The 14,088-nt window shown below is 49.2% G+C and overlaps 1 protein-coding gene across 1 annotated transcript in view; it reads right to left on the bottom strand.

The window, feature by feature from the left end:
* Positions 1–14,088, bottom strand: part of RPTOR (regulatory associated protein of MTOR complex 1) — a gene marked incomplete at its 5' end in the record, with an annotated part of 88,879 nt that extends 74,791 nt beyond the window's left edge. Inside the window, 3 exons of the mRNA XM_026036849.1 lie at positions 5,089–5,171; positions 5,882–5,984; positions 14,008–14,088. Coding sequence (XP_025892634.1) covers positions 5,089–5,171; positions 5,882–5,984; positions 14,008–14,088 — 267 coding nt within the window. The remainder of the gene's footprint in view (positions 1–5,088; positions 5,172–5,881; positions 5,985–14,007) is intronic.

Below are 14,088 nucleotides of genomic sequence, written 5' to 3'. Positions count from 1 at the left end.
CGTTCCTGCCTGCCCCTAGCAAAGGCCAGGTAAGGAAAGGAGCACAGCTATGAGAACTGTGTAAAGCAAAGCAACAAAACCTCACTGCGTTGGCAGTGTTTGTCCATTATCTTTACCACTGTCCTCAGTGATGAAGGATGCTAGAGAGCAGGCGTGCTCAAATGCCAATATCTGCTTTTGAACCTCCCTTCCCAAAGTTCCACCACAGTGTATTTGATTTGGCCCTCTAGACCTCGCAAATCCGTCCACACTTTTGGTCTAGGTGAAAACTCTTCATGGACACTCTTCACTCAGGCCTTTCAGCTGGAGCTAAAGCGAAATACTCAAAAGAAATCCCAGCACAGATTAGACAAACAAAATAAGACATTGCAGAAGATGATTATCCTAGCAAGAAAGGGAGAAGCGGTGAGGAGAAAAGGGGAGATAATGGGGCACTTGAAATAGAAAAATCAATACTGTAATTGGCTGATTTTTTTCTTTGTTTATTTAGCAGGAAATAAAAAGTAGTAGTTCCTTGGGATCTAATGTTTAAAGCTAATTGCTCTGTTGGTGTTAGTTATGGAAAAACTAAGAAATGCAAAAGTCCAAGGGCTCCGGGCCTGAAAAGGGTGGAAGGGGAAGTGGCGCAAATGGATCTTGCTCAGATGACAATAAATGTCACACACAGGTAGAAACCTCTCCCACTCAGTTAGGTGAAATATCCCGGGATGTAAAAGTCCTATATTCCATAGAAGAACTGAGCTTCAGCTGGAAATTCCCATAACTTCTCTAGCAAGCAGAGGCGTCGCCAACACAATCTGGTAAAATCTCCGGGCGCCGGGGGGAGTTTGCAGCTGGGGGTGTCAAGGATGTCCCGGTGCGCAGCGGGAGCCGCGGCCGCCGGCACGGCCGAGCCCGGCACGCGGGCGGCTCCGGGCCGGTCCCAGCACCCCGCTAGCCGTGGGCTGCCCCTGCCCTACCCCTGCATCTGCTCCAGTCAGACCCCTCTTGCCACAGTTGCTGCTGGGTTCGTTTTGCCAGCCAGAAGCTCTGGTCTCAGCACGCCAGGGGCCCCACCGCGCAGCCCGCTCCCCTCCGCAGCCTCAACGCCCTGTTGCTCTCAGTAATCCCACGCACAAGCGAAATTCAATTACCACCCTATTCTCTGGTCTATCCCAGGCCTGCAGCACCTTGTCCTCAGGGAGCTCCTTTGCAAGGACTTGCTTTTTGTTTCCATTCCGGATGTCCCCTCCAAAACCCACCGCCCGGTGCCATCTACCAAAGCCAAGAGCTCAGGCTCCAGGGCGCCCAGGCCCCGTCCCACTGGCCGACACTGCTCCAACGTCTCCCCGGACGCTGCCAGGGCTCTCCAGTCTTGCTTGGAATTGCCAGTGGATTCCCATTCCATGTGTACTGCTTAGCTGAAGGCTCCTGGCGCTGCTGCAGCACAGACAAGAAGGGGCTGCGACCACCCCGTCCCTCAGCCGCGGGTGTCGCTTGCTTGGTCTTCTCAGCTCTCTGTGCAAAGAATAGTGTATGGCCTAAAATGCTTCTCTAAAAGCTTAAAACATTCATTCTAGTGGGAACAAGTCCCACCTCATGCAATGCTCAGCCCGTGCCGCACGAGCAACGCGGGGCTGTGGCTGCTGTGACACCTTTCCTCACCCAGCCGTTACGCGCAGCAGTTTCTGACCTGCCAGGGGGAGGACAGGGGCAGTCTGTCCCAGAGAACCCGGATCAGCCCCACAGACACTGCTGGGGAAGGAGTGCCAGGGGCTAGAAAGAACCACAGCAGAAATGGCAAAATTACTGAGGAAGAGAGAAAGGAAGAAAAAGCCCCAGGGGTTTTCTGGGCAGTTTACGGTTAAAGAGAGAAGCTGGGCAAAAGCCATAGCCAACAAAAATAATAATAAAAAAGAAAATCTATAATTTCATGCAAATTTAATGAGCATATGCTCCAAACTGCTTCATACCAGATCCTGAATTATGTAAGCTGTGCATCATTCAACCTGCAATTCTGCCTTTGGCTACACTGGCAGATACAAATACAGGCAGGCAAATTCTACCATGCAGGGAAGGCTAAAAGACAAGAGGCTGAAATATCCAAAAAAAAAGGAAAAAAGAGGCTGGCAGCCTCTTAGGAACATGCACAGCAATCCCAGATGGACGGAGCTAGCTGCAGCCTGTGCACGATTCCCCGATTAAGGATCATTTTATGTGATGGGAGCGGGGCTGGAGCGCAGTTCAGAGAGCCCAGCCAGGAGGATGCAGGGCCACACTGGTGTCCCCGCACACATGTCGCGGGGCACAGGACGGCCACGGGTCCAGCACCAGGATCGTCCTCTCCAGTCCCTGCCCCGGCCCTGCTCTGCAGCACCTCACAGCAAGGCACCGGCCCCAGGCTGTGTTGGTAAATGCAAGTAAACTGTGACTTCAGGACCGGCAGTTTTTGTCCATAACCCCCCGGAGCCACCGCACACTGACGGGGCGCCTCACCGCAGCGGCGCTTGAGGAACTGGCAGCCTGTCACTGCCGTTTGCAAAGTCTGCCGACTAGTAGCTAAGGACAGTTCCTGCCTTTTACATGACATAGCACGCAGCGCTGCCAAGCACACCAAGGAGAACACGCTCGCCCTTCCCCACTTCCATGCAAGCCACGGGGATGATAGTAACCACCCGCTGCCAGCACAGGCAGACCAGGGTTCTTGCGGGTCATTCAAACCCCTGCACCTACCACAGACAATATCCTGCAAAGGGAACAAAAAGCTCATCACGAGCAGGGAAATGCAAGCCCGGTGCAGGCAATTTCTCGCCTGAGCATCATTCTGAGCACTGTGGGACATGCAGAGCGCAGGTATTGGGGAGCACCCGGGGGATGCTGCGCTTCCCTCCGTGCAGCACCCACCACGTCGCAGCCACCAGCCCACGGCCCCAGGCACCCAAAGGCCCCCAGGGAGGGTCTCACCTTGGTCTCTGCCAAGAAGGAAACCCCCTGCGATCAGGAGGGGTGTTATGGGGTCCTATGCTCTTAACTTTCACTCCTCTTTTCTGCTTTCCTTCTCATCTGCTTAAGCAACCCCTTTTATCCCTGTAATTGAGCCTGCTTTCCAGATTATGCTCAGATTTAACCCCTGCGGTGCCCAGCGGGCCTGCGCACCCGTTACACTGGGAAGCATTCGAGAAGAGCTGCGTTTTATTTCCCTCCACTTGCTCCACCTACATTATCCCTACACTGAATTACCAGAATTGTAACTTGTTAGGAAAATCCCTTAGAGAGATAAATTCTTCATTGTATCCCTGCAGCTTTGTTAACCCCCACTCTTCTCCCCCAATAAAATTTTCATTTGCGACTTGCAAAGAAAGCACTGAATGTTGTTTAACTGCAGCATTTTGCAGATGAAACAGCAGCTAAAGTATTTTTTCTACTCCTGCAGTACACAAATTTATGTAGCTCCACAACAATAAAGCAAAGTCCTAAATTTAATCAGAAGAAATATACTTCAAGCAATGGCAAGCTGATAAATTATGTAGAAGGGGCTCAATAAGACCTGTCAAGGAAATATGCATCAGCTGCAGAGTGTGTGAGCTATCAAAGAATTTTCCCACTTGCCCCTTTTAAGGACTTTATTTCACCCAAGCTATTTGTATTTAACAAGAACATTATTAACTGACACCACATCCTACTATTATCAGCAGACAACACCGGATCACACTGGTCGGGATTGCATAAGACTCTTCCCATGGGGTTTCTCACGGGGTGGACTAACAGAGTAAGTTTACCGGTTGTTATCATCATTTGTGCATTAATTTCCTATTTGTATCAATAAGATATGAATACCAGGCCCTTCCTGGTCTACGGGCTCACGCTGACGACCCAGCACTAATGGCTTTTTCAGGAGATTTTAATGATCTGGGCCCTTCTGTAGCTTGCTACTTTCCCCCCCAAGTCATCTCCTTTCTGTCAAACCTTCAGCCATTCCAAAACACCAGGAAAGAGACAAAACTAGATGTATTAGTATTTATATGAAAGATCTAGGAAATTCAATAATGTTCCTATTGTTTTATTGCGGATGGCACATCAACTTCTCTTTATTACTGCAGAAAACTCAAGAGCCCTGTGGAGCGCCATAAAGTGGTACGTGTTTAGGTTGGCAATGCTTCCGAGGGCTGTGATTTACAGTTAGGAACCGGGCACCCTGCACACAAACATCTGAGCTCAGGAACTGCTCCATGTTTTGGGCAAGCTCCACGAGGCAGCAGGAGCTCTGCCCACACACACGGTGCCCGCTGCCGCCTGCTCCTCCTTCCCCAGGACCAGGGCTGCTCATTAGAGAGCGGAGCAAAGGGCTGGTTTCGCTCTGCATCAAGGCCTTTGACTCTGCTGTTTCACACACCACTTGATTTTTCTCTGCCAGATCTTTTGTTTGCTAAAGAGAGATTAAAGGAATAAACTGACAGTGCACCAAAAGGGAAAACAGGAAAGTAAATAAGCTTGTCTTAAACACATCCCATGTAGGCTTAAACACAAGTCTTTCTTCCATCGATAGAGCTTAAAAATGCACTACTTAGAAAAAAGCGCCTTTACTGAATTTGCATTTAAATTATCCACAGGTTTAAGTAATGTAAACATGCCACCACTAAGCACACTGAGTTTTCTTTAGGTTAAACTTGTAGTTTTTGCTGAACTATAAACTCCATTCTAGCCAACCAATCCAGAATAAGAGGAGGCATCAAATACAGCAAGAGGTAAAGAATCTGTGATAACTGTATTTGTGCTCCAACTGCCCTGAGTATATTATCTTGGTTTTTTGCCATTAAATTTGGGTTAGAAAATAGAGGAGGGACGTGGAATGCATACAATACAATAATCACAGAAGAACATACATTTAAGAAATGGTTTGACTTAGTATTTTCAACCAATAGCAGAGACGCGCTTCAGCAAAGTGCTAGCCAAGAGAGACATGAGCTAGAAAGACATGAAGCTTGACAGCTTGCAAGAATTTATCCACACAGAAGGATTAAGGAAGCAGCAAATGCTGCAGGACCACTAAGCACATGTGGGTGCACGGGCTGGGTGCGAGCTGAGCGTGTGAGCGCAGCAGGTACTCACTCGTGGCTGCCAGTTCTCGTACTGCTTCTGCAAGTTCGCCCCAATGGTTTCCAGAGCCTTCTGGGGACCCATTGACAGAGGATCTGAGAAACACAACATAAATGAGTGATTTTGGTCACCGCTAAATCATTCACCTCGACAAGAGGCAAAAAGTTATTTCTCATTCTGTCTTCATGTGCTTTAATACAGACCTTTTAGCTACTCCAAGTTATGTTTCTGCAAAATCTAGATCTACAGCCTTGGATGACCAAGGTCTGCATTGATGTCAAGAATAATATCCTCATGAAAAGAGAGCAGCCCAAAACTTTCTGCACTTTAACACGTGGGTGCTTTGTATACAAGAAATAGGATTTAGAAATACCTTACTGTGGGTTCCTTTCAGGCAATCAATTAAGATTTAAGCATTGCATTCTTCATGGAACTAACTTGGGTAAAATATCAAAATATCACTTATTTTTCTATTATATGATGCAGTTATTTTAAGCCTTTGCAGATCAGAGTATTCTAAAGATTTACCTGTTCCCACTTTAAACAGAATTTTATAAATGTATAACAATAACAAACAGAGCTAAGTAGCAGCTTTCTCAACTGCATTCAATCCCAATTTGGAGTAAATCCGGAAAGATGACCTGGGGTGTTCCCGCTTGACACATCCAAACTGGATGCTGGGGATTCCTTTTATTTACCCTAGTTTTAAAGCTGGGACAGGCGTGACTGAGACTGCAATATATGTGATATTTCGGGCCTCGGAAGAGCAGCCGTCACCTGCAGTCCGCAGCTTTTCCACACTCACCGATCCAGCACTCCAGGCGGGCGCAGGGCGTCGTCTTCACCACATCAGGAGGATCCACGCCGACGTTTAGGCACAAAACTAAGGCAACACTAACGGTCTTCATCTAGAAGGAAGAGACCAGAAACGCCTGCTTAGCGCGGGAAGAGATCAAGTGCTGGGTGTGCTGGGATTCTGCTACCACCAGAACTTTTGAAGAGTTTCAACGAAGCCTCATTACCCGCTCTTTACCCCACACTATGTTAAGCACGGCAGGACTAATAGATTTTTCCTCTTTTTAGCACACCAGTCCTCAGATTTTACATTACTATTTTTATTATTTCCACAGCCCGCCCTTCAACTGTGCAGCACGGAAGTAGACAGCACTGGACTTCTGCTAAGCACCTTACATTAGTCAATGTCTCACTGAAATACATTATTAATAAAAATGAATGTGCTAGTCAGGGGTCCTGATTAGATTAGTGCCCTTTCTAAGATTAGACCTAAAAGAAATAAAGGAAGGGGGGGGCAGAGGGGAGAGAACCTAAGCAATGGATTAACACACAAGTGTTCAGTCAATGCTTTTCTTGACCTGTTTTCTAGGACTCCCAACACGTTGGTTACCCTGGACATGCATTACAGCTCTCGGAAGCGGGAGGACTTGTGGAGACAACAGTTGAGATTTAGGATTTTGCCAATCTGTGCACACTTACAACACCTGTTGCCCAGCACTGCCCATGAGATAAAAATGCAGGAGAAAAAAAGGCATTTTGAAGCCTCTGATCAGAAGCTTCCCCTTCAGTTCACTTTCAGTGTTCACAAACACTGGAGAGGAACCAAATGTTCAATCCCAGCTGACTGTTTCTCATGGTTTCAGTCCCTCAGTAACTCGCGTGGGTCGCGCAGCCCCAGATCCCACTGTTATTGCAGCCCCCTTTGACACCAGCCGCCCTGCCCAAACCCTCAACCCTAGCTGAGGAACCACTCCCAAGCCACCTACAGAGGCACCAAAGTGACCCAACAGGCCCCAAAAGCAGCCACGTGTTTCATTTCCTGCAAAAGAAACAGGGGTGTCCCCGGCGGGAGGGACTCCTGTGTGCAGCCCTGTGGGTGACAGCACCAGCCCAGGCCAGCAGCATGAGCAGCCACCCCATGAAAGCCACAGCAGGTCCCAGGGCCCCAGCTCCATGGGTAACCAGCACCTAAAGGGAGCACCAAACCAGCCCTGAACCTGAAGCAGAGCCGCTGCAAACCAGTGTTTGAAAGTTATGATCCTGCAGCCTTGCGCTCTTCTCTCAACTCTCCTTCACACCAGTACGTAATGCGGAGGAGGAAACCAGAGCGGGGATGTGGTTCACGGCCACCCCGCTCTGCTCCCCAGGGGGCTCATTAGGATTCAGAGCAGCAGGCAAAAAAAAAGGGAGAAAAAAGAAAATCCCAAACCCCACACTTACTGAAAAAGCCAGATCCACGCGAATGTATAATTTATGAAGCTGGGAAGTGGAGCAGACGCTGTTCACACCAAGCAGGGGGAGGCTCCACATCTGCAGCCTCTGCCGACTCCGGCTCTGGCGTGGAAAGGCAGCAGGAAAGCTGGATAGCGGCTTCGTGCCGAGCCACACGCTGGATGACGGAATCCGCAATCGCGGCCGAGCTATTTACGCTCGTACGATGTTAACGAGGACTAAGCAGCATCCCCGGGGCACAGAGGAAACGATGCCCACGCAATAGGGATTCCCTTGCTGGCCTTCCCACGGGAAGCGCACGAAGCATTCCCAGGTTTGGGGAAGCCCTCGGGATTGCTCTATCCAAAGGCAGGAGCCGAATGCTCCAGTGCCCATTGCCCCCACTTTGCCCTCGTCCTCGCAAGGGGCCCGGAGGCCAGTGCTGCCCAGGAGCACGTGCGCACCCAGGACACGAGCCCAGCAGCCCTCGCCGGGGCCGAACCACCACAAGCCAACAGCAGAAGCGAGCCCCAAAGGTGAACAGCCCTTGCTGCATTCCTAACCCGCTCTGTAACGTGCACTAGGAGCTTCACAGCTGAGCAGCACGAGTACTACGACATCCTCATCTGTTAATAAAACACAGTGGAAATGTTCTTTTCTACACGTCAAGAATATATCCAAGAGAGAAAACAGAGGAGTATTTGCCAGGCTTCTAGGAAGACCAACATCCAAGGCGCTTTCTCACCAAAGGCCGAAGACTGAAACCAGGAAAATCTCCCACAAGGGGCCCGTCAGCAATTCTGCATGGAAGAAAAGAAACGACGTGGCCCAAACCACGTGAACCAAAGAAAATGGTTCAACAAGTCTGGGTCAGAACTTGCAGGACTTAAACAGCAAAGCTCACCCGGTCAAAATGCACTGTGAAGTCAAGGGGTGGAATTCAAACTCCGCAAGCTAGAGAATTCCCAAAGATTATAGGGATGGAATATTCCTTCACAGAAACCCTGCTGACTGTTAACAGGTTATGCAAACCGACACTTAAGCACAGTTTTTATGCCATGTGCCCAACGCAGGTTTATGAGCGCCCGGCTTCCCAAGCGGCTCCAGTGTCTGGCAGCCCAGCGTGGCACTGGGCGCTCCGCTCCAAGCGGCACCGCTGCTCCCTGCGCCTGCTTCGCTGCCCAACACTCGCCTGCGCTTCCTGGGTTCGGCAATTTCTCTTTTTCCTCCTCAAATTCTTTTCATAAGCCACTGCAAGCTGGGTTCTCCCAGCTCTTCCACGCTCACCGCTACCCGTGATCCACCCTGCCGCCTGCTCTGCCCTCTCCTTAGCGGGGGTAAGAGCTCCCGCTTTGATCTGCAGCTCGAGTAGGAGAGAGGCTGCTTATTAAAGCTCTTGACATTGAGATTTCCATATTGTGCTAAAGAGCAGAGTTGTTTAAAGCTTTTGCATTCACCTCTTTCTTCACTTCCAAACAAAATAGATTTGCAGATGAGAGGCTGAAGTAGCCTGCAGATATTTGAAGTCAAAATTAGTGTAATTTCTGCAGTCCTTTTCAGCTAGAAAAACGATTACATTCAATCACTGATTGGAGAAAAAAGCAGAAGTTTTATCATGACAAGTAGCCTAAGTTAGTCTGCTGTAACTTATCTAAGTGCAATTTCACTGGAATTGAATGACACCTGTTACCACAGGTGCTAAATATTTGTTACAGATCAAAAAAAAAAAGACAACAAGAGAGGGGCACGTAACCGTCTCATCCTCCAGCTCCCCTATCACAGGAGCAGGTCACAACGAGCTCACAAGGGATGCTGCATCCTTAAACATTCAAGGGTAGAAGGTCAGCAGATCAGAAAGCTTATCAAAATATATATACATACCCCCCAAGCCCTCAAAGCCACCCCCAAGCCCTACATAAACCATGAAGACGAACAGACCGAAACCCCACGGAAGCCTGTAAGCCCCGAAACGCTCTGTCTAGGAAAGGGCAGAGAAGGGCAACGTAGGAACCAGGGAAGCATCAAGGAAGCATTTCCAGAGGGCTCCTGCGGCAGCAGGCAAGCACGGCGGCCGCTGCCTATGCACAGTGACCACAGCGCACAAACCAGAGGAAAAACCTCACGCAGCAAAAATCCTTCAGCGGAGGGCTGCGGTTCAGAGCAACGCGGCGGCACTTCTGCGCATCTGTCCAGGCGGAGATTCATTCCTGTCTTCATTCACAGGCCTTCAAGCGCGCTAAGTGGGTGGGAGGGAAGGGGAATAAGTCACCGCAGCGTGTCTGTTACGAGCAGCACCAAGCAGATAGCGCCCAGGCGCTCTGCGCGGTGCCAAGCGCTCCGTTATTGTTGGGACTGAATGATTTGGGACGGGGGAGTCGTTACCTTCTGCTGCCCCATTAGCCGAGGGCGGATTCGCTCTCCCCGAGCTTCATCTTTGCGAGCGGTAATGGTGCCAGCTCCTTGCCAACGCAGTGCGCTGCATTTCTATCACTTATTACTCACACTGCAAATGTAATTACAGCCAAGCACTCTCAGGGAGCTCTTTAAGGGAATAAGTGTCCTGGTCATTTCTGTCTACCAAGTCATTATACTTCTTCCACTTACAAAAACTATTTTCTTCCCATCAGATCAGCAGAAGTGGGAATGCCAGTACAGGAAAAGACAAAGTACATTTGTAGATGGTGGTAAATACAGCCCAAGCTTCCCAATTCCACCCAATCAACAGCCAGCCACCTTAATTCAAAGGCATCTTTGCTTAGGTAAGAGCAGATACAAAGCCACACCACGACCCCGAGTGGGGCGCTTGGTTTGGGGGATTTGTTTTCTGGAGGTTGGTTCAGCTGCTTGCAAGGCAGCAGGGCCCCGCGCCGCACACTCAGCCCACAGGCCGCGCGGAGCAGCGACGCCGCTCCTCGAGCCGCGGAACCCGAGCGGATCTCGGCCACCGACCCAGACGGGAAGGACTCGCACCCTTCCCCTCCGGGGCCACGCGGATCCATCCCCGTGGAAGGAGGGAAGGGAAGGATGCCAAGCACGTGTCTCCTGGTTTACACCCCAGCCCAGCCTGCTGGGCAAACACCTACAGTGAACACCTACAAGCCAACACCTACGAAGTCCAAGGCAACCCCAGCGGGGCTGCTGCCACGGGGCAGCCCCGGGCGCTGTCCCCGCCGCTGCCTCGTCCCACAGCCCAGCGGCCACTCCAGCTGAAGCCACGCGCACTCGTTCCCTTCCCGACCCCCTCGGGAGCTCGCCCTGTTCCCCATTGGGGCAGGTGAGCTCGGCAAGAGGCTCCGCTTCAAGGGCGTTTGTACACAGCCCCGTTCCAATCTCCATTTCCACAGAAACCTAATTGTCTGCTCCTGTTCTCATAAAAACAGGATTTAGTTCTCACTCTGCAGGTCGAAGCAGCTGAAAAGACGTTAAAATAAAGCTATTACAACCAGCTTTTTTTTTCGCTCCTTCCATATTTTAGAAATCAATATAAGCACAGAGTAGCTTATTTGAATATCCTGAATTTAGTTTCAACATGTCAGTAAGAGGTGGGTATTATTTGATTTTTTTTTTATTTTAATAAAGTTATGCAAGTTGATTGCTACTGAGGCTATGAGATTTAATTCAATATACAAAGCATAATTCCACTCTCTTCTGTTAAGAATATTCTTTAAATAAATAATAGATCAAAGCAGTGTCACTGCGATGGCATTCACACGCCACGGAGGCAGAAGACGAAGGATAAAATGTCTTCGGAGCTGTCCTGGGTGAAAGGGGGGCAAGTGAAAGCTCAGCTATTCTGTCAAGATTTACCACTGATTATCTTTCTCTAGTCTTCCCTCTTATCAGACTCCTGTCTTCTAGGGAACTTCAATACCCATAAAGTCAAGGGTTTTTTTAGAACTATAGAGCAAGAAGAGAAGAGACAGAAATTCCATTCTGAAATCTTAGTGCAATTAGTTCTTACAACTGTAGTAGTGAAGATTCTTCATTAACAAATGGCACGTGGAAGAGTGGGACTCCAGAGGAGTCAAAGATCATTTTAAAGCTGAAGAAGGGAATGTCCCCTTGTCAATGGAATGTCAAGTTTTTGCCTTTTTAGCAATTCCCCTGCCTTTCTGGACAAACCCCTAACATTCAACAGCTGTTCTCAGTTGGCTTATGTGAAATAATAACAGCATGTGCTAGCTTGGTCTCTACCTTGTGTTCATGCAACACAAGGTCAAAACAGATTATATGATTTTATACGTAGTTTAGCAGGATTGACCTAACTTCAGTTATCTGGGTGAAAATGGATGAGTGGATGTTTAGTAAATGTCCGTTTCTTTACAAAATTCAAAACGCCTGCTTTGCCCATCTGCTCTTTTGCTGTTGACGTTCTCGTATCACATCAAATGCTAGAGACATCCAAAACTGGATAGAAAGGACTTGAATAAAATAAGACATATGAAAAATAACTATGCAAAGTAATGAAAAGAGCCTGACTATTCTGAAGTGAGTCCTTTTCCTCTTTCAGGTGTTTTGTGCTTTCATATACTACTGTGACCCCCTGAAAGCAGTTACTCAGCATGGACAAACACAAAGAGACAAAACTGCCCCCGAGACGCACAGTGACGTGTGCCTACAACCACCGATCCCTGTATGAAGGGAAGCGAACTTGAAACAAGCAACCACAATCGTTTTGGATGTTCCAACCACACTTACAATTACAGAAGAACAAAACCGGAAAATTAAGATTTGTTCCTACTTTCTTCATTTGCAAAAATAAGGTTCTTAGTAACTTTGAGAATGAACTCGTTGAGAGTCTGACGTTACCATGCTCATTCACAGAGAGTAGCTCCCACATCATTCAAACACAGAGGTCTCTTAAAAGAAGAAAATCACCATCCCAAGAGGTCAAAGGTGGTAGGAATTAAGCTGTGCCAGTTACTGCAACCACCCCTCTTGTCATTAAAACAACTCCCTTCAGCTGCCCTGTGCACATGAAACTCAGGCAGCGATCGAAGAGAGAGGAGACAGCCAATTAATACCTATTTACATTAACCTCCCGGTGATCTTGATGGGGTCAATACGGTTCCTCATTTAGAAGGAGGCAGCTCTGCAGACAGGAGCCAGGCGCCCGGGAAGCTCCCCAGCAAGGCAGGGACAGCACCAAAAGAGCCAGGCGAGCGCCTGGCACCCGCACGGCACAGCCGCGAGGGCAGCTCCGCTCTGCCGCAGCCCCGCATCACCCTCGGTGCCGCTAGGTGTACATTTGTTACCTAATCTTCTCATTTTACACTCACTCCAGAGCAACTCTTCATACTATCAACTTACTTGCTCTGCTCCCTTGCCATTCCTGTATAACAAATGGGCTTTTATTTTTTAAAATGCACAGCTCATGTAAAATTGACCTTGTATCCATGACCTCTTTGCTTGATCACTTCTACCACCCACCTTTTTTTTTTTTTAAGATAGTGTTAAATCTTATCTACATGGAGTGTAGGGGTGGGAGGGAAGGACTACGCTCCTCTTTAAAGGGCCTGGTACAACAGAATCCCAATCTCAAAGTTGCAAAACAAACACTCGGCATTCAGAATAACTCAGTTCAGCTCTCAGAAAGATACTGAGTATCAAAAAAGTATAAGGGAAGGATTATAAACAAAGAGTGGTGTCACAAATGGATCATCATGGCAACAGAGAACCTCGTCTATTATGTTCCATCTACATGGTACCAATACAGAAATACTTCCAGAAACGCTTTTTTGTAAAGATAAAGATTATTGTTTTTTTTAAGAAGTTTCAGGCAGGAAAGGAAAATTTGGAAACAGAGTAAGCATTTGTAGACATCCATGTGCACACGTGTATGTGCCGCCGAGAGCTCGGGAATCCTGCAGCTCAAAGCAGCTCCCGAGAAGCGAGCGAGCAGAGCTGAGTATTGAGGATATTTTGTCTGTACTGAACTAGAAAGGCTAAAGCTGGTGCTGAGGGGCAGCGGGAGCCGGCAGGGGCATCGTCCCACACACGGGCACCGCCGGGTGAAGGGGCGACGCTGGCGCGGGCCCAGGAGGAGCGCCCTGCTCAGAGCCCCAGCTCGAAGCGCTGCCACCGACCACCGACTGATAGTTCTGACTCGTCGCTCGCTTCCTTCCTCGCGAGCACAAGCTCAAACACGGCACGAAACTGCTCAAACACAGCACGAAACTGATTTAACTAATAGTTTTTCCCTTCCCAAATCACGTGATTTTGGCAAAGAATGCCTTGTTTGTGTATTCCACATTGCACGTGGATGGGAAGACTTCAAACCCCACCAAACTTCTGCACATCCTCCCCACTGGCCACCTATAATCACAACATTGGCAGCTACCTGTGTTCACGTTATCAGTCTGCTGACCCAGCCAGCTCCTTAGGACTTCACCAATTATTATATTTATTAAAAGGCAGAAATATTCCCTGAAGTGCTTAAATGGAGGGGCATCTCAGCACCCACAATCAGGAACTCCTGATTACTGTTTCCGAGTGGTCGGGCGCTTCCCTGCGCCGAGAGCACACGGCAAACACACAGCTGGGGCCGGCCGGAGCACCCAGGAAAAGCCCCGGCGCTTCCCGGGAACCCGCGGGCAGCTGGAAACGCAGGAGCCCCCGCAGCTCCAGCTCCCCCGCCTCTCCCTCGGGGCTCCGGGCCCTTCCCGGGCCGCTCTGCCCCGCCTGCCCCCTGCCCTTGGGCCCTACCCGGTCCTTCATCCTCCAGCTCTGCGCCAAGGACTTGGAGCCCTCGATCTTCTCGCAGTGCCTCTTCTTCATGAAGGCCAG

Source organism: Nothoprocta perdicaria, unplaced genomic scaffold (genome assembly GCF_003342845.1).
Source record: "Nothoprocta perdicaria isolate Ctin4 unplaced genomic scaffold, notPer1 scaffold_187, whole genome shotgun sequence".
NCBI lineage: Eukaryota > Metazoa > Chordata > Aves > Tinamiformes > Tinamidae > Nothoprocta > Nothoprocta perdicaria.
The sequence above is the reverse complement of the archived record's forward strand: the minus strand, read 5'-3'. Positions and strand labels throughout refer to the sequence as shown.